This window comes from Salvelinus alpinus, chromosome 2 (assembly GCF_045679555.1).
Source record: "Salvelinus alpinus chromosome 2, SLU_Salpinus.1, whole genome shotgun sequence".
Taxonomy (NCBI): domain Eukaryota; kingdom Metazoa; phylum Chordata; class Actinopteri; order Salmoniformes; family Salmonidae; genus Salvelinus; species Salvelinus alpinus.
The window spans coordinates 79,150,559-79,174,577 of record NC_092087.1 but is presented as its reverse complement, the minus strand read 5'-3'; the positions used below and the strand labels follow the sequence as shown (position 1 = coordinate 79,174,577).

The 24,019-nt window shown below is 46.0% G+C and overlaps 1 protein-coding gene across 6 annotated transcripts in view; it reads right to left on the bottom strand.

Annotated features, from left to right (window-relative positions):
* grin2bb (glutamate receptor, ionotropic, N-methyl D-aspartate 2B, genome duplicate b) overlaps window positions 1–24,019 on the bottom strand; it is a 140,285-nt gene that overhangs the window by 9,206 nt on the left and 107,060 nt on the right. For all 6 annotated transcript variants that reach the window (XM_071389453.1, XM_071389452.1, XM_071389456.1 and 3 more), the window contains 8 exons: window positions 22,845–22,959; window positions 22,262–22,470; window positions 19,052–19,220; window positions 17,558–17,711; window positions 15,789–15,914; window positions 13,392–13,621; window positions 13,012–13,172; window positions 11,150–11,337 (listed from right to left, as the gene is read on the bottom strand). In XM_071389453.1, coding sequence (XP_071245554.1) covers window positions 11,150–11,337; window positions 13,012–13,172; window positions 13,392–13,621; window positions 15,789–15,914; window positions 17,558–17,711; window positions 19,052–19,220; window positions 22,262–22,470; window positions 22,845–22,959 — 1,352 coding nt within the window. The remainder of the gene's footprint in view (window positions 1–11,149; window positions 11,338–13,011; window positions 13,173–13,391; window positions 13,622–15,788; window positions 15,915–17,557; window positions 17,712–19,051; window positions 19,221–22,261; window positions 22,471–22,844; window positions 22,960–24,019) is intronic.

The following is a 24,019-nucleotide window of genomic DNA, read 5'->3' as shown; positions in this document are numbered from 1 at the left end:
GGGGTATATGGAGGGGTTAGTTTATGATACGGTTGTAGGTTAGGGGTTAGAGGGGATATACAGTGAGGATGGGTTAGGTTGGTTCAGTTTATATTGAGTTAGGTTAGGAGAAGATGGAAAGAGAATATAGCTAGGTGCTGAAAGGAAAGGTGAGGTAATTGAATAGTATAAGGCATGAGTGCTGAGGGATACAGTGCAGAGTGATACAGTGCAGAGTGATACAGTGTGCGGAGGGATACAGTGTGCTGAGGGATACTGTGTCCTTCAACAGTGTTGAGGGACACAGTGAAGTGGGATACAATGAAGGGGATACAGTAGAGAGGGATACAGTGAAGAGGGATACAGTGAAGGGGGAAACAGTAGAGAGGGATACAGTGAATATGGATACAGTAGAGCGGGATACAGTGAAGAGGGATACAGTAGAGAGGGATACAGTGAATAGGGATACAGTGAAGGGGGATACAGTAGAGAGGGATACAGTGTTGAGGGATACAGTGTAGAGGGATAGAGTGAAGAGGGATACAATGCAGGGGGATACAGTAGAGAGGGATACAGTGAAGAGGGATACAGTGAAGGGGGATACAGTGAAGGGGGATACAGTAGAGAGGGATACAGTAAAGAGGGATACAGTAGAGAGGGATACAGTAAAGGGATACAGTAGAGAGGGATACAGTGAAGAGGGATACAGTGAAGGGGGATACAGTAGAGAGGGATACGGTGTTGAGGGATACAGTGTAGAGGGATAGAGTGAAGAGGGATACAATGCAGGGGGATACAGTGTAGAGGCTTACAGTAAAGAGGGATACAGTGTGGGGGGATACAGTGTGGATGGAAACAGTGAAGAGGGACACAGTAGAGGGATGCAGTGAATAGGGACACAGTAGAGGGATGCAGTGAAGAGGGATACAGTAGAGAGGGATACAGTGAAGAGGGATACAGTGAAGCGGGATATAGTGAAGAGGGATACAGTGAAGAGGGATATAGTGAAGAGGGATACAGTGTAGAGGGATACAGTGAAGAGGAATACAATGAAGAGTGATAAAGTGGAGCGGGACACAGTGTGGAGGGATACAGTCGAGAGAGATACAATGCAGAGGGATACATTGAAGAGGGATACCGTAAAGAGGGATACAGCGAAAAGGGATACAGTGAAGATGGATACAGTAAAGAGGGATACAGTGAAGAGGAATACAGTAGAGAAGGATACAGTGAAGAGGGATACAGTAGAGTGATGCAGTGAAAAGGGTTACAGTAGAGAGGGATACAGTGAAGAAGGACACAGTAAAGAGGGATACAGTGGAGAGAGATACAATGTTGAGGGATACAGTGAATAGGGATAAAGAGAAGAGAGATACAGTGGAGAGGGATAGAGTGAAGAGGGACACAATGCAGGGGGATACAGTGTAGAGGGATACCGTGTGGAGGGAAACACTGAAGAGGGACACAGTAGAGGGATGCAGTGAAGAGGGATACTGTAGAGAGGGATACAGTGAAGAGGGATACAGTGGAGAGGGATACAGTGTAGAGGGATACAGTGAAGAGGAATACAATGTAGAGGGATACAGTGAAGAGGAATACAATGAAGATGGATAAAATTGAGAGGGACACATTGTAGAGGGATACAGTAGAGAGAGATACAATGCAGAGGGATACATTGAAGAGGGATACCGTAAAGAGGGATACAGTGAAAAGGGATACAGTAGAGGGATGCAGTGAAGAGGGATACAGTGTAGAGGGATACAGTGCAGGGGGATACAGTAGAGGGATGCAGTGAAGAGGGTTACAGTAGAGAGGGAAAGAGTGAAGAGGGATACAATAAAGAGGGATACAGTAGAGGGATGCAGTTAAGAGCGATACAGTGAAGAGGGATACAGTGAAGAGGGATACAATAAAGAGGGATACAGTAGAGGGTTGCAGTGAAGATGGTTACAGTAGAGAGGGATAGAGTGAAGAGGGATACAATAAAGAGGGATACAGTAGAGGGATGCAGTGTAGCGGGATGCAGTGAAGAGCGATACAGTGAAGAGGCATACAGTGAAGAGGGTTACAGTAGAGAGGGATACAGTAGAGGGATGCAGTGAAGAGTGATACATTGAAGAGGGATACAGTGAAGGGGGATACAGTCGAGAGGAATACAGTGGAGAGGGATACAGTGAAGAGGGATACAAGGGAGAGGCATACAATGCAGATAGATACAGCAAAGAGGGATACAGTAGAGATGGATACAATGTAGAGGAATGGAGTGAATAGGGATACATTCTAGAGGGATACAGTGAAGAGGGATACAGTCTAGAGGGATACAGTAGAGATGGATACAATGTAGAGGAATGGAGTGAATAGGGATACATTCTAGAGGGATACAGTGAAGAAGGATACAGTGAAGAGGGATACAGTCTAGAGGGATATAGTGAAGGGGGATACAAGGGAGAGGCATACAATGCAGATAGATACAGCAAAGAGGGATACAGTAGAGATGGATACAATGTAGAGGAATGGAGTGAATAGGGATACATTCTAGAGGGATACAGTGAAGAGGGATACAGTGAAGAGGGATACAGTCTAGAGGGATATAGTGAAGGGGGATACAGTAGAGAGGGATACAATGTAGAGGAATGGAGTGAAGAGGGATACAGTAGAGGGATACAGTGAAGAGGGATATAGTCTAGAGGGATACAGTAAAGAGGGATACAGTCTAGATGGATACAGTGAAGAGGGATACAGTAGAGAAGGATATAATAGATGGATGCAGTGAAGAGGGATACAATGTAGAGGAATGGAGTGAAGAGGGACACATTAGAGGGGGATACAGCATAGAGGGATACAGTAAAGAGGGATACAGTAGAGGGGGATACAGTAATGAGGTATAAAGTGAAGAGGGATTCCCGTTAGAGGGATACTGTCAAGGGGGATACAATAGAGGGATGCAGTGAAGAGGGGTACAGTAGAGAGGGAAACAGTGGAGAGGGATACAGTATAGATGGATACAGTGAGGAGGGATACAGTAGAGAGGGAAACAGTGGAGAGGGATACAGTGGAGAGGGATGCAGTGAAGGAGGATACAGTAGAGAGGGAAACAGTAGAGAGGGATACAGTGGGGAGGGATACAGTATAGAGGGATGCAGTGAAGAGGGATACAGTAGAGAGGGAAAGAGTGGAGAGGGATACAGTTGAGAGGGATACAGTGCTGAGGGATGCAGTGAAGAGGAATACAGTAGAGAGGGAAACAGTGTAGAGGGATACAGTGGAGAGGGATGCAGTGAAGAGGGATACAGTAGAGAGGGAAACAGTGGAGAGGGATACAGTGGAGATGGACACAGTGTAGAGGGATGCAGTGAAGAGGGATACAGTAGAGAGGGAAACAGTGGAGAGGGATACAGTGTAGAGGGATGCAGTGAAGAGGGATACAGTAGAGAGGGAAAGAGTGGAGAGGGATACAGTTGAGAGGGATACAGTGCTGAGGGATGCAGTGAAGAGGGATACAGTAGAGAGGGAAACAGTGGAGAGGGATACAGTGTAGAGGGATGCAGTGAAGAGGGATACGGTATAGGGAAACAGTGAAGAGGGATACAGTGGAGAGGGATAAAGTGCAGTGGACTGTAATTAATATTGTGAGACACTGATTAAGTTGCTTCTGATGTCTTTGATTGTTATTGTGACTGTGTGTGTGTGTGTGCATGTGTGCGTGCTTGCGTGTGCGCGTGTGTGTGTGTGTGTGTGTGTGCGCGTGTGTGTGTGGCCATTACAGCTGTGTGTGTGAGCACAGTCAGTGCAGGAGTGAACAAATCAAATCAAATGTTATTTGTCACATGCACCAAATACAACAGGTGTAGACTTACAAGGCCTTAACCAACAATGCATTTAAAAAAAATTGAGTTCGTAAAATATTTACTAACTAAAATAAAGTTTTTTTGTTTTTTTTATCAATAAAAAAAAAACACAATAGATTTACATAACAATAACAAGTCAATGTGCGGGGTACAGGTTAGTCGAGGTAATTTGTAAAGTGACTATGCATAGATAATAAACAGCGAGTAGCAGCAGTGTAAAAACAAAGATGGGAGTGGGTCAAAGGGGGAGGGGGGGGCCTTCCTCTGACACTGGCTGGTATATAGGTCCTGGATATCAGGAAGCTTGGCCCCAGTGATGTACTGGGCTGTACGTACTACCCATAGCACCTTACGGTCAGATGCTGAGCAGTTGCCATACCAGGGGACCCATGCTAAATCTTTTCAGTCTCCTGAGGGGGAAAAGTTATTGTCGTTCCCTCTTCACAACTGCCTTGGTGTGTTTGGACCATGATAGTTTGTTGGTGATGTGGACACCAAGGAACTTGAAACTCTCGACCCGCTCACCTTCAGCCCTTTCGATGTGAATGGGGGTGTGTTCGGCCCTTCTTTTCCTATAGTCCACGATCAGCTCCTTTGTCTTGCTCACATTGAGGGAGAGGTTGTTGTACTGGCAACACACTGCCAGGTCTCTGACCAACTCCCTATAGGCTGTCTCATCGTTGTCGGGGATCAGGCCTACCACTGTGGTGTCGTCAGCAAACTTAATGATGGTGTTGGAGATGTGCTTGGCCACGCAGTCGTGGGGGAACAGGGAGTACAGGTGGGGACTAAGCATGCACCCCTGAGGGGTCCCAGTGTTGAGGATCAGCCTGGCAGATGTGTTGTTGCATACCCTTACCACCTGTGCAGCTTGTCAGGAAGTCCAGGATCCAGTCGCAGAAGGAGGTATTTAGTCCCAGGGTCCATAGCTTAGTGAGGAGCTTAGTGGGTACTATGGTGTTGAACGCTGAGCTGTAGTCAATTATTATTATTATTTTTATTTCACCTTTATTTAACCAGGTAGGCCAGTTGAGAACAATTTCTCATTTACAACTGCGACCTGGCCAAGATAAAGCAAAACAGTGCGGCACAAACAACAACACAGAGATACACATGGAATAAACAAAAATACAGTCAATAACACAATAGAAAAAGTCTATATACAGTGTGTGCAAATGGCTTAAGGAGGTAAGGCAATAAATAGGCCATAGTAGCGAAGTAATTACAATTTAGCAAATTAACACTGGAGTGATAGATGTGCAGATGATGATGTGCAAGTAGAAATACTGGTGTGCAAACGAGCAAAAAAGTTAATAAAAACAATATGGGGATGAGGTAGGTAGTTGGATGGGCTATTTACAGATGGGCTGTGCACAGCTGCAGCGATCGGTAAGCTGCTCAGATAGCTGATGCTTAAAGTTAGTGAGGGAGATATAAGTCTCCAACTTCAGTGATTTTTGAAATCCGTTCCAGTCATTGGCAGCAGAGAACTGGAAGGAAAGGCGGCCAAAGGAGGAGTTGGCTTTGGGGATGACCAGTGAGATATACCTGCTGGAGAGCGTGATAAGGGTGGGTGTTGTTATGGTGACCAGTGAGCTGAGATAAGGCGGAGCTTTACCTAGCAAAGACTTATAGATGACCTGGAGCCAGTGGGTCTGGCGACGAATATGTAGCGAGGGCCAGCCGACGAGAGCATACAGGTTGCAGTGGTGGGTGGTATATGGGGCTTTGGTGACAAAACGGATGGCACTGTGATAGACTGCATCCAGTTTGCTGAGTAGAGTGTTGGAGGCTATTTTGTAAATGACATCGCCGAAGTCGAGTATCAGTAGGATAATCAGTTTTATGAGGGTATGTTTGGCAATTTTGTATTGGATATGTTTAATATGAGTCTGGAAGGAGAGTTTACAGTCTAGCCAGACACCTAGTTATTTGTAGTTGTCCACATATTCTAAGTCAGAACCGTCCAGAGTAGTGATGCTAGTCGGGTGGGCGGGTGCTGGCAGCGATCAGTTGAAAAGCATGCATTTAGTTTTACTAGCGTTTAAGAGCAGTTGGAGGCCACGGAAGGAGTGTTGTATGGCATTGAAGCTCGTTTGGTGTCCAAAGGGCAGATGTATACAGAATGGTGTCGTCTGCGGAGAGGTGGATCAAGGAATCACCCCCAGCAAGAGCGACATCGTTGATATATACGGAGAAAAGAGTTGGCCCGAGAATTGAACCCTGTGTTACCCCATAGAGACTGCCAGAGGTCCGGACAACAGGCCCTCCGATTTGACACACTGAGCTCTATCTGAAAAGTAGTTGGTGAACCAGGCGAGGCAGTCATTTGAGAAACCAAGGCTGTTGAGTCTGCCGATAAGAATACGTTGATTGACAAAGTCGAAAGCCTTGGCCAGGTCGATGAAGACGGCTGCACAGTACTGTCTTTTATCGATGGTGGTTATGATATCGTTTAGTACCTTGAGCATGGCTGAGGTGCACCCGTGACCAGCTTGGAAACCGGATTGCACAGTGGAGAAGGTACGGTGGGTTTCGAAATGGTCAGTGATCTGTTTGTTAATAACTTGGCTTTCGAAGTCTTTAGAAAGGCAGGGCAGGATGGACATAGGTCTGTAACAGTTTGGGTCTAGAGTGTCACCCCCTTTGAAGAGGGGGATGATCGCGGCAGCTTTCCAATCTTTAGGAACCTCGAACAATATGAAAGAGAGGTTGAACAGATTGGTAATAGGGGTTGCAACAATGGCGGCGGATCATTTTAGAAAGAGAGGGTCCAGATTGTCTAGCCCAGCTGATTTGTACAGGTCCAGGTTTTTCAGCTCTTTCAGAACATCTGCTATCTGGATTTGGGTGAAGGAGAAGCTGGGGAAGCTTGGGAAAGTAGCTGTGGGGGCTGTGGAGCTGTTGGCCGGGGTTGGGGTAGCCAGGAGGAAAGCATGGCCAGCCATAGAGAAATGCTTATTGAAATTCTCGATTATCGTGGATTTATCGGTGGTGACAGTGTTTCCTAGCCTCCGTGCAGTGGGCAGCTGGGAGGAGGTGCTCTTATTTTCCATGGACTTTACAGTGTCCCAAAACGTTTTGGAGTTAGAGCTACATTATGCAAATTTCTGTTTGAAAAAGCTAGCCTTTGCTTTCCTAACTGACTGTGTGTATTGGTTCCTGACTTCCCTGAAAAGTTGCATATCGCGGGGACTATTCGATGCTAGTGCAGTCCGTCACAGGATGTTTTTGTGCTGGTTGAGGGCAGTCAGGTCTGGAGTGAACCAAGGGCTATATCTGTTCTTAGTTCTACATTTTTTGAAAGGGGCATGCTTATTTAAGATGGTGAGGCAATTACTTTCAAAGAACGACCAGGCATCCTCTACTGACGGGATGAGGTCAATATCCTTCCAGGATACCCAGGCCAGGTCGATTATAAAGGCCTGCTCGCAGAAGTGTTTTTGGGAGCGTTTGACAGTGATGAGGGGTGGTCGTTTGACCGCAGGCCCATAGCGGATGCAGGCAATGAGGCAGTGATCACTGAGATCCTGATTGAAAACAGCAGAGGTGTATTTGGAGGGCAAGTTGGTCAGGATAATATCTATGAGGGTGCCCATGTTTACGGATTTAGGGTTGTACTTGGTGGGTTCCTTGATAATTTGTGTGAGATTGAGGGCATCTTGCTTAGATTGTAGCACTGCCAGGGTGTTAAGCATATCCCAGTTTAGGCCACCTAACAGAACGAACTCTGAAGATATATGGCAATCAATTCACATATGGTGTCCAGGGCACAGCTGGAAGCTGAGGGGAGTCTATAACAGGCAGCAACAGTGAGAGACTTGTTTTTGGAGAGATTCATTTTTAAAATTAGAAGCTCGAACTGTTTGGGCATAGACCTGGAAAGTATGACAGAACTTTGCAGGCTATCTCTGCAGTAGATTGCAACTCCTCCCCCTTTGGCAGTTCTATCTTGATGGAAAATGTTGTAGTTGGGGATGGAAATCTCAGAATTTTTGGTGGCCTTCCTATGCCAGGATTCAGACACGGCAAGGACATCAGGGTTGGCGGAGTGTGCTAAAGCAGTGCGTAAAACAAACTTCTGATGTAACATGCATGATACCAAGGCTTGTACAGTTACAGAAGTCAATGAACAGCATTCTCACATGCAGCATTCTCACAAGGTTCCTGGTGTGTGCAACACATGTCATGTTGTGTTATGTCCCCCCAACACATCCCCCGTCACAGATAATCTTCATTAATCATTGATTATGCAAGTCGCTCATTATCTGGTCTTGATGTGGGAAACAACAGCCTCATGGGACTTCTGCTAGTCCTTGGGGTCCGGGAGGAAGTACACACACAGTCATGTGATCGCCGGTCCCACCCTAATATATGTCTCCATAGCCCCCCCCTCTGTGCCCTGGAATTGGTGCTGAGGGGGAGAGGAGGGAGATTGGGGAGGACATGTCCGGTGAGATTTGTTTGATGTGAGCCACCAGAGTCTGTATCTCACCAAAGGGGATTTCCATCTCGCCTAGTGCTTGTGTAGCTAACAGTGTGCTAACTCACTCGCTGCCTGGACAGTAGCACATTTTGCCTGCCTAGTTGTTAAGACTTCCTGTTAAAGTAGGCTACAGTGAAGGACGTGAAGAAAGCTCAGCAGGTTGTGTCAAGATGACTTTGAGCTCCTCAGATGTAGGACATGCAGTCTTCGGGTTGACCTCAATACTCCTCCACCTACCCCTGCACAAGACCTGGTTGAAATATGTTTGCACAAGACTTGAGCTGTTCTTGTTTTCGTTGGCCCTGTAGAATAGAATCAATGGAGAAGTCCTACAAGTGTCCTACTTAATCAATGCTATTCACTTCTGTATGTGTTCCATGTACAGATGTAGGATCTTAATTTGATCACTCTTATGTTGCTGAGAATTGGCCTGTGCTGCAAGAAATGCAAATGAGCTTATTGATTTACATAAATTCACTGAAAACCTGCACTAACACACAGTTATATTAACAGTATTGTATGGAGCCTACCTTTGTCCAGCTAATAGCCTAACCACCGATCAAGCAACTTTATGAACTAAACGTTCAAATCCTGTTTCTGCAGGATTATTTTTGCTACAACAGTACTGGTCTAATTAAGATCCTACATCTGTATGTCCTAGACCTCCACCCCCACCAAACCTTCACTCCAACAGACCTCCACCCCCACCAGACCTCCACCCCACCAGACCTTCACCCCACCAGACCTCCACCCAAACAGACCTCCACTTCCACCAGACCTCCACTCCCACCAGACCTCCTCCCCACCAGACCTCCATCCCAACAGACCTCCATCCCCACCAGACCTCCTCCCCACCAGACCTCCACCCCACCAGACCTCCTCCCCACCAGACCTCCATCCCCACCAGACCTCCTCCCCACCAGACCCCCACCAGACCCCCACCAGACCTCCACCCCCACCAGACCTCCACCCCCACCAGACCTCCACCCCCACCAGATCTCCACCCCCACCAGACCTCCTCCCCACCAGACCTCCACCCCACCAGACCTCCATCCCCACCAGACCTCCATCCCACCAGACCTCCACTCCCACCAGACCTCCACTCCCACCAGACCTCCACTCCCACCACACACACACGAGACAAACGAGACACACACACACACACACGAGACAAACATAGATAACCATGTTGTATGGATTATAACGGGATGACACCTTAGCAGACACCCAGTGAGGGTGAACTCTGAGCTCTTTACTAGTTTATATAAAGTGTGTTTTAACAGCACGTTAACGTTTGAATGAAATGAACGACTGATCACATACATTTGGCAGTAGATCGCAGACCTGGGTTCAAACACCACTTGAAATCTTTCAATTACTTTGAGCGTTTTCTCTAGCCAGCCTAGAGTTCCTTCCTAGGTGGGGTTTAGAGTTTTGAGGATATTCTATTGGTCCATTACGCCAGCCAAGCACAGGTAAAGTATTCACAATTATTTAAAGTAGTATTTGAACCCAGGTCTGGTACATACTGTAGAGATGTATGCTACTGTATGTGAAGCTCACTTTCAGTGGCGAATCCAAATCCCTAGCCTCTTGTATCAAGAGACTTTCAACGGTCTGAAACAATCCGGACCATATCCCTCTCACACTGTAATGACCTCCCATACATTACAAAAACTGGGACATGCTATGATAGAAAATGCCAAGTGCATTCGAGCCATTGTGTGTGTGTTGTGTGTTGTGTGTGTGTGTGTGCGTGCGTGCGTGCGTGCGTGTGTGTGTGTGTGTGTGTGTGTGTGTGTGTGTGTGTGTGTGTGTGTGTGTGTGTGTGTGTGTGTGTGTGTGTGTGTGTGTGTGTGTGTGTGTGTGTGTGTGTGTGTGTGTGTGTGTGTGTGTGTGTATTGAGTCCCTTTTGCGCTCAGAGCAGCCTCAATTCGTCCACAGGGATGCTGGGCCATGTTGACTCCAATGCTTCCCACACTTGTGTCAAGTTGGCTGGATGTCCTTTGGGTGGGGGACCATTCTTGATACACACAGGAAACTGTTGAGCATGAAAAACCCAGCAGCGTTGCAGTTCTTGACACACTCAAACCGGTGTCTTACCTATTCACCCTCTGAATGACATACATACACAATATATGTCTCAATTGTCTCAAGGCTTAAAAATCCTTCTTTAACCTGTCCCTTCATCTACACTGCTTGAAGTGGATTTAACAAGTGACATCAATAAGAGATCTTAGCTTTCAGCTGGATTCACCTGGACAGTCTTTGTCATGGAAAGAGCAGGTGTTCCTAATGTTTTGTACACTCAGTGTAATAGAACGTTTCTCTGAAGGAGGTGAGGTGATCATCCAGGTATCTTCTCAAGACCACTTAGTGTTTCTACTATACATACTGTGGACCATAGATTCTAGATAGGACACATTTAGGAGTACAATATATAATATGTCTAAGCCAATGGAACTCAGCAGTGTAATTAAGACTGTGGTATCCAGCATCCTGTGTTCGAATCCTGGGATTCGACAATGCAAGTGGGAGATGAACTACCAACCAGAAGGAAGCTGGTTTCAGATCCCATGTACCATCTCCAGCCGTTGTGCCCTTGAGCAAGGCACTTGCTGCTAAATGTGTAGCTGCAGGGGTGCTGCTCTGTGGTTGGCTGAAGCTGTGCTCCTACCCAAAATGTGTGTGTTGTGTGTCTGTGTGTTGTCTTGGGAAGTGGGAGGGGAGGAGGGAGCAGATGAAGAATTTCTGTCTCTGCAGATGGACTAATAAATTACTATTCAATATTCTATTCTACTGTAGGACTACGATCGCATGTCAGCTGAAGCTTTACCATCGCCGAACAGCATGAGGATGGCCAGGTCCACTGCTCTCTTCCAGCCAGAGTCCTTCTGGATGGCGATGCCGTAACCGGTGGTGGCGAACACCTTCCCGCTGCCGATGGTCACCAGTTTACAGCCCTCGTCCCTCCCGGCCATGTAGTTCAACACAGCAGCATCGTAGATGAAGGCATCCAGTTTACTGAGCAGGAGTAGGGAGGGAGATAGTGGAGGATAGTTAGTGGTCAGTACTGGTCAGGCAAAGTGTTAGTAATTGTAGATATTGGTTATTTTCAGGGTTAGGAGTTTTTTCCTGATCGTATGACTGAACTAGTAAAACTCCGGGCCCTGGTTATAGCCTGTACATGGTCCTGGAGTTTTCCTGGTGAGGTCGCATGGTCTGGAAAAAACTGCAGGGCCTAGTAATGAGAGATATACTGAACAAAAATATAAACGCAACATGCAACAAGTTACAGTTCATATGAGGAAATCAGTCAATTCAAATAAATTAATTAGTCCCTAATCTATGGATTTCACATGACTGGGAATACAGATCTGCATCTGTTGGTCACAGATATCTTTTAAAAAATGGGCCTCACAATGGGCCTCAGGATCTTGTCACGGTATTTCTGTGCATTCAAATTGCCATTGATAAAATGCAACTGTGTTCCTTATCCATACCATATTCCCACCGCCACCATGGGGCACTCTGTTCACAACGTGGACATCAGCAAACTGCTCGCCCACATAGCGTCATACACAGGGTCTGCGGTTGTGAGGCCAGTTGGATGTACTGCCAAATTCTCTAAAACGTTGTTGGAGGCAGCTTATGGTAGAGAAATGAACATTTAATTATCTGGCAACAGCTCTGGTGGACATTCCTGCAGTCGGCATGCCAATTGCACGCCCCATTAGAACTTGAGACATCTGTGGAATTGTGTTGTGTGATTAAAACTACACATTTTAGAATGGCTTTTTATTGTGCCCAGCACAAGGTGCACCTGTGTAATGATCATGCTGTTTAATCAGCTTCTTGATATGTCACATCTGTCAGGTGGATGGATTATCTTGGCAAAGGAGAAATGCTCACTAACAGGGATGTAAACACATTTGTGCACAAAATATGAGAGAAATAAGGTTTTTGTGCCTACGGAACAACTCTGGGATCTTTTATTTCAGCTCATGAAACATGGGAACAGCACTTCACATGTTACGTTTATACTAAGTAAGTGACCTATGACAGGTTTAGGTGACAAACCCACAACTCATCAACTCCCCATGGCTACAGCATGTTAGTGATGCACACCCCTGCAGACATACCATCTTACAATACCAATGGCTAGCTAGCAGTTCAACCAGCTCCCTCCCAACCAAGCCAAAAGAAGAGAAACCCACAGATGGCTATATGAAGCTCTAATGTTCTAACCCGCACTCTGCATTCTTAATTCTTGGAAAGGAAGAAGGGAGGAGACCATCACATCAGATCAGCTCTCAGCCTCCGCCAACAACCACCAGGCTGTTGCTTGCTGCTATTCTGAGCTAAGGAGCAGTGGCAGGCAGCAGCAAGCAACAGCAGCAGCTCTGCTAGCTTCCCACCCACCCACACTCCCTCCCTCCCCTCCATCCATCCATCCCTCTCTCCTCTCCCTCACCCATTCTCCCTCCATCGCTCCCTCTCCCTGACCCTCCCCTCCCCTCCCCTCCATCCCACTCTCTCTCCTCTCCCTAACCCTCCACCCATCCTCCCCTCTTTCCCCCCCTCTCCCTGACCCTCCCTCCCTCCCCTCCCCTCCATCCCCCTCTCTCTCCTCTCCCTAACCCTCCACCCATCCTCCCCTCTTCTCCCCCCCTCTTCCCCTCCCTCTCCTTCTCTCACCCTCCCTTGAGGCTTGCCAGGGCCTCGTCCACGTTCTTCTGGTGGAAGCTGGTCATATACTGGTGCATCTCTGGGTAATTGTTGCGGATGTTCCGTTCCGTGCTTCCGTTGGGCACCGTTCCGAAACGGAATGGCGGGGAGAAGGCGTTGGGTTTTTGGAACTGTGTGTGTGGGGGGGGGGGGGGGGGGGATCCGGAAGAGAAGAGAAAAGGAGAGAAAATAGCAGGGGTTGGTGTGGTGAGGTGGACAAGGCACCGGGTTCCATCAAATGCTCTTAATGCATTATGCTTCTGGACTAACCGGAAATGAATCTGCTTGGGAAACGCAACGCTGGGTACATACAGGCAGGTGAAGACACACACACGCACGCACGCACACACCTTATTGTCGCTGAGGCCCGACACCTGATCCACATACTCCTCCTGGATCATGAAGGCAGCCAGGTTGGCAGTGTAGGAGGCCAGGAAGATGACAGCGAAGAAGGCCCACACCGACACCATGATCTTACTGGTGGTGCCTTTAGGGTTCTGGACGGGGACAGAGTTGTTGAAAACCAGGCCCCACAGCAGCCAGATGGCCTTGCCGATGGTGAAGGAGGGGCCACCGGGCTCTGGGGGAAGAAAATAGGGATGGGGAGAGGAAGTCAAGAGAGAGGGAGGGAAAGAGGGAGAAGGGAGTTGATTGGTTTGGTGGCTATGCTCCCAATTAAAAAGCACTTCATTTAATAGTCCTGATGTTGGCTTTTTGTCATTGATCTGAGGTAGGTTATGTTATAGGTGAAAGCAACATGGTGGACACTTGTCCTTCTGCCTGCCAAGGATCATGAACAAAAGGAGAGGAGAGAAATCCTGTTGGGAAGTATTGGGACGTAAAGCCAGTTGGCTCCTGCTATACCAGGCTCCACTGTAGCAGAATCAGAACTGACGCCCTGGCTGGCTATCTGCATCCACATCCATGGGGTGCTTGGAGAGAGGGACAGAGGGAGAGAGAGGGAGGGAGAGAGAGGGAGAGAGAGGGATAGAGTGAAGGATGGAGAGAGAGAGAGAGAGAGAGAGAGAGAGAGAGAGAGAGAGAGAGAGAGAGAGAGAGAGAGAGAGAGAGAGAGAGAGAGAGAGAGAGAGAGAGAGAGAGAGAGGGAGGGAGAGAGAGAGAGAGGGAGAGAGAGATAGAGTGAAGGATGGAGAGAGAGGGAGAGCGAGAGAGTGAAGGAGGGAGAGAGAGAGTGTGAAGGAGGGAGCGAGAGAAGGGTAGAGATAGAGAGGGAGAAAGAGAGAGCGAGAGAAGGAGGGTGAAGGTGGGGGTGGATTGGTGTCCAAAAGGCTACAATTATGCTACAGCTGCAGCAACAAGCAATACAATACAACACGGTGTGTGCGTGTGCATGTGCGTGTGTGTTTGTGTGTGCATGTGCGCTTAACACGGCTTACATAACCTGTATTGGAAGTCATTAAATCATGATACCGTGGGCGCGTAAACAGCAGAGGAACCAACATCTCTCTCTCTCTCTCTCTTTTCTTTCTCTCTCTCTTCCTATCTCTCTCTCCCTCTCTGTTTTCTACAGTGGCTACAGTGAATTGTAGTACATTATACAGCAGCAACAGACAGTGTAGATAACCCACCATTACCCTGCCCTGCCTGGCTCATCACTACACACTTATCCCCCTGTCGCCAATATAAAGCAACAACACAAAAAGCAGTGTGGATATAAAACTCCTATGATGTTATCTTGAGTGGGCTGGAGTGGTGGAATGTTAATGTGTTCCTCTGCATTGTATATGGAGCCAGGGAGGGTGTGAAGAAAAGAAGCACAGTGTAAAATAGAATCCTGCTGCTGCCGTGGAAACGGAACCGTTGATTTTGTGTTTTGGGGTGTTGGGAACATTATTCAATTCTGTGGGTAGTGTCATAAACATTCTGTCACAACTTTGGTTTTTCTGTATTCGTTTTCAACACAATGGACCTGTGGAAACTGTTTAACGGAGGTGTAATGGTGGTGGTTTATGTGAAGAGTAACCTTAAGACCTGCGTTAGCTCCCCAAGCCAATGCCTAGCCTTTAGCTCGGCGGGTTAACACAATCTTGTGTCGTACAGGAGACCCAGGATCAAACCCCAGTCGGTGTATTGGGAAACAACATGATGTCTTTAGGTACAGGGAGACTTGTTACTCGTGCTTAATGACGCCCAAGGCATTCTGTTATTGTGTAATGATGATGATGTTAGACAGGTTTTCATTTTAATCTACAGCTCCATCTAAGAACAGCTATTATTGTATTGTTCGTCCTGATGACTAGATGGCTGTGTCCTGATGACTAGATGTCTGTGTCCCAAATGGCACCCAATTCCCTATATAGTGCACTACTTTTGACCTTTGAGCCCTGGAAAAAGTGCACTACATGGGGAATTGGGTGCCATTTGGGACACACCCTATATGTGTTTCATTTAAAGAGTGTGGCGGGAGTGACTGAGGTGTCCTCCTTATATTGAGTGGAAATGTTTCAATGTGTTTAATTTCCCAACCTTGGCTGCCTGCTGCCTGGCTGGTGACAGAGGGGAAGAGAAAGGTGTTCAATTGACAAGTTCTCTCTCTCGCTCTTTCTCTCTCTCTGTGTGTGTGTGTGTGTGTGTGTGTGTGTGTGTGTGTGTGTGTGTGTGTGTGTGTGTGTGTGTGTGTGTGTGTGTGTGTGTGTGTGTGTGTGTGTGTGTGTGTGTGTGTGTGTGTGTGTGTGTGTGTGTGTGTGTGTGTGTGTGTGTGTGTGTGTGTGTATCCTCTCTCTCACCTCGTCCGTCTGCCAGACAGCGGTTGTAGCCGACCGGGCTGAAGTACTCAAACACAAACACAGCAATCGCCGACACGAGCAGCAGCATCACAAACATCATCACCCACACGTCCGCACTGAACGGCTCTGAGAGAAGAAGATAGAGAGGGAGAGAAAGAGGGAGATAGAGAGGGAGAGAAAGAGGGAGAGAGAGAGAGAGAGAGGAAGGGAGAGAGAGAGAGAGAGAGAGAGAGAGAGGGAGGGAGGGAGACAGACGAAGGCTGGTAAATTAAACAAATTCATCAATGACCAAGTAGGTAATGGCATTTCTGTGTGTGTGCGCGTGTGTGCTTATTTACCATGTCTGTGTGTGTGTGCTTATTTATCATGTCTGTGTCTGTGTGTGTGTGTGGTTATTTACCATGTCTGTGTGTGTGTGTGCTTATTTATCATGTCTGTGAGTGTGTGTGTGGTTATTTACCATGTGTGTGTGTGTGTGTGTGTGTGTGTGTGTGTGTGTGTGTGTGTGTGTGTGTGTGTGTGTGTGTGTGTGTGTGTGTGTGTGTGTGTGTGTGTGTGTGTGTGTGTGTGTGTGTGTGTGTTTATTTACCATGTCTGTGTGTGTGGTTATGTAGCCTACTGAGTGTGTGTGTCATGACTGTCCAGGATAATCCAAATAGGTCAGATCAGGTTAGCAATGAATAACTTCAATAAAACCCCCTTTCACCCGTGGAGGCCAGAAAAGCGTGAAGCTGCAGATGTGCGTTTATAGTTGTTTGAACTTTGAAACTCAACACGAGGTGGAGACGATAAACTCACCTCCCGGACAATCACTGGTACGACTGATTAGCTGTCCTAAGTAAAGTTAAGTAGGACCATCCTGTTACTCAAGCCATCTTCTTACACTACTCTCATCACCCCACTGCGAAACCATCGATACAGCTGGCTAGCCTATCTTCAAAGAAGCATCTTCAAGAGTGAATGGAAGGAAAAACAACTCTGTAGTTCTGTTCAGGACTACATGACAAGTCACCGGATACCAGACAACTACGAAGAAGGACAACAGTAGAAGACTTGTTGGAACCATTTTGGACAATCAGAGCCTTACAAGTGTGCCGCAAAAAGGCCCAACCTCCTTTCCAAGATTGCCCTGTTCACCGAGAGATCCCTGGCGAACCCAGGCGTTTCACATGAATACATTCATGATTTCTTAGTCAAAGCGGGCAGTGGTTTGTGTGCAAAGTATATGGTTACTGTAGGTGAGAGTAGTTTCTGAATGTACCAATGTTAAGTGTCTCTGTCCCTCTCTCTCTCCATCTCTTCTTTAACAGACATCCATGTTGTTGTCATTCTGCTAGGGATCTGTTTTCAGTGTATTAGTGTATTTCAGTCTCCAGGCAAAAGCTGGTGCAGAGTGTGTATGTTTATCGTGTGTTACCATTTAGTTAGCTAGAAAATAAATAATTAAACCAATTTGTGTAATACTGAATTATAAGTAAGGCTCGGGTTTTTGCAGATGCAAGGAGGTTAAAACTGTTCAAAATTATGATATGATACGAGGTTATGATTAATAAGTTGACTGTTTATAGATGTGATAGGTAAAGACCTTTTTAGAGTTTAATTCGGGAGATGGTAACCGCTCTCATGAATCATTTAATTGGGTAACAATTAAACATAGTTAGCTAATTAGATAAATAACAGTCTTCAGAATAATGTTAAAGTCAAGTCACGACATATGTATGTGAAGCATCTCCATCAACACCAGGTGCCAGTGGTACTCTGATTCTCACCAAGGAAGGCGGAGGGGGAGACAGTGCCGTTGCTACGGGAGACCAGGACACTAATCCCCGTCTCGATGAAGGGCACGGAGAAGTCAACGACCTCAGACCTCTCCGCGTTGATGGTGAGCGACCCCACGGCCATGTGGGCCTTCTTCTGCTCCACCTGAGTCAATGAGAGAGACAGGGTCAGTGGGAGGTCACTTTGGATCTGATACAAAACATGACCGAGAGAAACAGCGAAGGAGCAGGAAACTGGGTTACTACTTTATACTACAACTGTAAACTACTGTATATCCGTGAGAGGTCACCTTTTCCCTTCACATACGCTGCCATTTTAGATCTGATACGAAACATGACTGCGAAAAATAATGAAGGAGAAGGAAACTGGGTTACTACACTGTATAGTGAATCACTACTACAGCTGGAAATATCTCTGTTCTTGCCATGAACCTTTCCCTCCCCTGCTCTCTCCCCTATATCCTAATCCCTCCCTCCCCTCACTCACTCCCGTCCCTCCCTCCTCTGAGTCTCTACAGGTATATTTAGCTGTTAATACCTGAGGCCTTGGGCAGTGTATAATAGTGGGCCACAACAGGCTGTGTTAACAGGGTAAACACATAGCAGAGTGAGCATGAATTCTTCCCTCCCCTCTGCTCTCTCCCTCTTCTCTCCCTCCTCCTCGTGATGTTTTTCATTTGTTTGTGCCCATTTCTCTCTCTCATTTATCTTTGGCTCCCTCCTTCTCTCCTATCTAAATGAAATCATTAGCTGCGTACTTAGATGATGAGAACATGCATGCCTGTGCATTTGCATAAGCCGGGTGTGCCTACGTTGACACATCTCCCTGTCGTTTTACTACAGAATCCAGTCAAGGTTTTATAATGCCAGAGGAATCCATTCCACAGCATCTCTGTCCCTGATATACAAATACAACATTTATCAGTTGTCAGGCAAGGCTACACATGTCTTCTTCCCACCCGCGATCGTTTAACTTGGACATCGTTTCATAAAGGATGTAGTACAGTGCTGTATCTAACACGTGCTGTGTGATTTAATATGGGAATTAATGCCGGCGAGGTAGGGGCTTTCCCTGAGGCTCTTCCCGCTGCTAACTCTCCCTCTCTGAGTCTGATGAAGAGCCTCCTCTCCTTCTCTCCCAGACTTGAAATGAGCGGATCAAAGCCCCCCGCAGGCTAGGATATAGAGGCAGTCAAATCAGACCTGCTGGGTTCAAATAGTATTCACCGTCTGTCAAAATACTTTGTGCTGCAGTCACTTGAGCTTGTCTGGTGCGATAGAAGCAATAGAATAGTCCCACACGTGCAAACCCCGCCCTCCTAGCACTTCAGGCAGACTCAATCAATCAAACAGTCAAAGTATTTGAACACATTTCAAATACTATTCGAACCCAGATCTGGAAGAGTAAGAACGCCAAAAGAGAAACAAAGAAGAAGAAAAGAACGGCCAAAGAGAGTCAGTGAGAAAGAACGGACAAACTCCCACCTCCCCGACCATTCCATTCCAGGTGCCGTTGATCTTCTTGCCGTGCTTTCCGTTGGTGACCAGGTAGAGGTCATAGGTGAACTTGACCTGCTTGGCGATCTTCTTCAGGATGTCGATGCAGAAACCTTTACAGCAGCGCTTGGTGTACTGGCCAGGTACTGTCTGGTTGCTGAGAGAGAGATTTTTTAAATGTATTTTCCCTTTTGTACTTTAACTATTTGCACATAGCTACAACACTGCATATAGACATAATATGACATTTGAAATGTCTTCATTATTTTAGAACTTTTGTGAGTGTAATGTTTACTGTCATTTTTTTTATTGTTTATTTCACTTTTGTTTATTATCTATTTTAGTTGCTTTGGAAATGTAAACATATGTTTCCCATGAAAATTGAAATTGAAACAGAAGGAGAAAAAGACAGAAGGAGGAGGATAAGAGAGAGAGGGAGGGAGAGGGAGAATGACAGAGAAAGAGAGATAAAGAGTGAGACACAGAGAGAGAAATAAAAGGATAAGAGCGAGAGGAAGAGCAATAGAAAGAGAGGAAAGATAAGAAAGAGAAAGAGAGAGAAAAATGAGGATAATGGGGCACAGGTAGACATCAATGACCAGGAGGCAAAAATAATTGGGGCCAATCAAAGAGCGGTAGAAGAGAGGGGGGACAGGTACAGGATGCTGAGAAGAGAGGGGGGGACAGGTACAGGATGCTGAGAAGAGAGGGGGGGACAGGTTCAGGATGCTGAGAAGAAAGGAGGGACAGGCACAGGATGATCAGAGTAAAGGGGGACAGGTACAGGATGATCAGAAGAGAGGACAGGTACAGGATGATCAGAAGAGAGGAGGACAGGTACAGGGTGATCAGAAGAGAGGAGGACAGGTACAGGATGATCAGAAGAGAGGGGGACAGGTACAGGATGATCAGAAGAGAGGAGGACAGGTACAGGATGATCAGAAGAGAGGAGGACAGGTACAGGATGATCAGAAGAGAGGAGGACAGGTACAGGATGATCAGAAGAGAGGGAGACAGGTACAGGATGATCAGAAGAGAGGAGGACAGGTACAGGATGATCAGAATGAAGGGGGACAGGTACAGGATGATCAGAAGAGAGGGGGACAGGTACAGGATGATCAGAAGAGAGGAGGACAGGTACAGGATGATCAGAAGAGAGGAGGACAGGTACAGGATGATCAGAAGAGAGGGGAACAGGTACATGATGATCAGAAGAGAGGAGGACAGGTACAGGATGATCAGAAGAGAGGAGGACAGGTACAGGATGATCAGAAGAGAGGGGGAGAAACAATAAATAAACAGTGATGGTGAGGTTGACAGGAGAGGTGAGAAGAGGATGAAATGTCAATAATAAAAGGAGGAAAGGGCAAGGAATGAGAGGCAGGAGCTCCAGGGAATTTAGATAGGCCAGCAGAGAGAGAGAAATGGAGTGAGAGAAAAGGAGAGAGAGAAAAGGAGTGAGAGAAAAAGGAGGGCAATGAGGGGAATCCATTATGGGAGGGCAAGGTGAAGTGGAGAAACTGAAGAAGGGTAAGTGTAGTGAAGCGTGAACAAAATGTGGACGAGAAAAGTAAAATAGTCCAGATATAGGAAGAGGGAGGGAATGGATGGGGGTTATCAGAAGACAAATAGATTGAGAGAGGATGAAAGGATGAAATGGAGAGATAGATGAAATGACCAAAACACATTAGAGGGAAAGAAGTACAGCACGATAGAAAAGTATGGGCATGGAAAAGGGAGGAGGACAGAGAGAGATATGGACAGCGGAGAAAAAGAAATACAAGACAGACAGGACATACAGAACAAAGCCTCCAGCATGTTATATATAGAGTCAACATAACAAAGGTTAACGTACCCTTAATTCATTCATTAAGGTATACCCTTAATATCATTTCAGCTATCTGAATTATGTGAATAAAAACAATACATTACAGAAGCTGATTAAGTTGAGTCACAGGTATTATGATGCTTTAGGGTGTCACGCCCTGGCCTTAGTATTCTTTGTTTTCTTTATTATTTTAGTTAGGTCAGGGTGTGACATGGGGTATGTTTGTGTTTTTGTCTTGTCTTGGGTGGTTGTAGTGTCTAGGGGGATTTGTTAGAGTGTATGGGTTTGTGTTGAGTGAATGTTTCTAGGGAAGTCTATGGTTGAGTGAATGTGTCTAGGTATGTCTATGGTTGCCTGAGTGGTTCTCAATCAGAGACAGATGTTTTTCATTTGTCTCTGATTGGGAGCCATATTTAAGGCGGCCATAGGCATCATGTATTTGTGGGTAATTGTCTATGTTCTATGTTGCATGTGTGCACTAGTTTTTCATAGCTTCACGTTCGTCTGTTTGTTGTTTTGTTTCATTTTTCTTCTTATAATTAAAGAAGATGTATTTTGCACACGCTGCGCCTTGGTCATCTCTCTCTCATAGACGATCGTGACACAGGGCTTATTAACCTAATGTAGCAGGCGTAAAATAAACACCTGAGCGGGGCGATGGAGACCGGAAGCATCCGGTTCAGGCTTGACCTCTTTTCTGCTTTCCCCCTAAAACCGGATGCTTCCGTTTTATAGATGCCATGAAGGTCCTAGACATTTTCTGCCCTAAAAGTAGAATTTGAGCTCTGTTTTTAATCCAGATATTGGTCTGTTTTTAATCCAGATATTGGTCTGTTTTTAATCCAGATATTGGTCTGTTTTTAATCCAGATATTGGTCTGTTTTTAATCCAGATATTGCTCTGTTTTTAATCCAGATATTGCTCTGTTTTTAAAAGAGATATTGCTCTGTTTTTAATAGAGATATTGTCTATGGTTCTCATAGGATTCTGAGCTACAGGTATGACACCCTAAACATTGACGTCTATATTCAATAGTGATCACAGGAGGCTGCTGAGGGGAGGACGGCTCATAATAATGTCTGGAATGGAGTGAATGGAAACCATGTGTTTGATGTGTTTGAAACCATTCCATTGATTCCGTTCCAGCCATGACTATGAGCCCGTTCTCTCCAATTAAGGTGCCACCAGCCACCTGTGATAGTGATATAGGTCTATAGTTTTCACAGTACTTTGAGTTGTTTCATGAAGGAGGTAATGGTATAAACGGCTATAGTTGAATTTGGCATCAGTACTCAAGATATGATCAATAGGAGAGAGGGAATACAGTATAGGGTTGTGTATTTGGTTGAGGTGGATCAAAGTTGTCTTACAGTATTTTAAGCTGTTTCCTGCACGGCACGGTGTTCCTCATGCAGGTGCCACTGAGGGGGTCCACGTCCTCCACGATGACAAAGGGAGCCTCCTCCAGCGTCACGATGGACAGGTGGTCGTCCTCCCGGGCCTCCCCATCGGAGAACAGCTCGAACCTGGGCCACACGTGGTACTTCATGGACAGGGAGCTGTTCTCCCACTTACCCACCTGGGGATGGGAGGAGGGAAGGGAGAGGGGAGGGAAGAGAGAGAGGAGGGAAGAGAGAGAGGAGGGAAGAGTGATTGGGTGGTGTGCATAATCATAAATAATCAGCGACAGATAAAACTTAGACAAATAAAGAGAGAGAAAGAGAGAGAGGAGGAAGAGAAAGAGAAAGAGAGAGAGAGAGAGAGAGAGAGAGAGAGAGAGAGAGAGAGAGAGAGAGAGAGAGAGAGAGAGAGAAAGAGAAAGAGAAAGAGAATGAGAAAGAAAGAGAGAGGAAGAAAAAGAAAGTGAGAGAAATCAAAGAAAGGAACCAGAGAAATGGAGAGAATGAGAGAGAGACATAGAAAGAGAAGGAGAGGAAGAAGAGAGATACTCACCTTGTCCCAGCGTCTCTGCTTGTCTAGCAGGGTGATGACCAGTTTGGGATGCATCTGGTATCCATCCTCACTGAACGACAGGTTACGTCCCTCGAACGTCACGTTCATCAGATACCTGCGGGGAAACAATGTTACTATAGTTATTACACCATTACAACACAGGTTTAAGAATGTCTTAAAGCTGCAGTCCTTAATTCAAACAACAACAATGACTTGACTGATACCTGTGGGCAAAACACCTCACAATGTTGTTACTGCTATAAGAGTAACTGGATGTAACGTGTTACCCACTAAACACTCTAATATAGTGTATGACACATGGTGGTTTCACACTACAGTAACATTAATACATTTGACTAACATAGAAGGTGCTCTTATACAGGGCGACTTACAATAACACGGGTGTCCCACAAAAAGAATGCCTTTTGCGTCCCTTTGACATTTTAAGCAGAAATTGTGCGTCAATATTGAATTTATAAAAGGCTGTTATGTGAAATGAAGTGCCCTTTTAATATAGACCACATGGAGAAATCAATAAATGAAAGATTGAGCATTTTGACATGTCCCTCCGCGCACCGCCTGTGACGTTTTAACACCCTATGTCATTGTAAAGCCCTAGTTACTTTGTTGCTTTGACAAAGTCATTTCTTAACGTTAGTATTTATTTCACGTGATTCGTGATTCATTTACGTCCCTTTTTACGCATGTTGAAACTACTGCTTTGTGAAAATGAAATTATAAAGATACATTAATCATCTAATAGTCAAATCATCATGAAAGCAGGTGAGCTGGTTCTACCCTTTTTTGGCAATTTCTGGTGTTTTGTGTTGGAAAACTGAGCGGGTTGAGCGTTAACCTGTTACCCATAGATAAACAGACTAGAAATGTTTTAACACTTTCCATTATTTTGTGAAGCTTACATTTAGTTGCCACTCCCTGATGCACATAGCAAGCTTCCATTCCCCCTGTCACAATGGGATTTATGGCTGATTTAAGATGAAATCGTCAACCCTGTTACAGTCAACCCTGTTACAGTCAACCCTGTTACAGTCAACCCTGTTACGGTCATTTTTTTATTTGAACATGTGCTCTTTATGTTAAAAGTATGTGAAATCAAACGTTTTTAGGGACTAAGTTAAACTTCTCAAAAGGCAACGGTGGAATGACCCAACTGC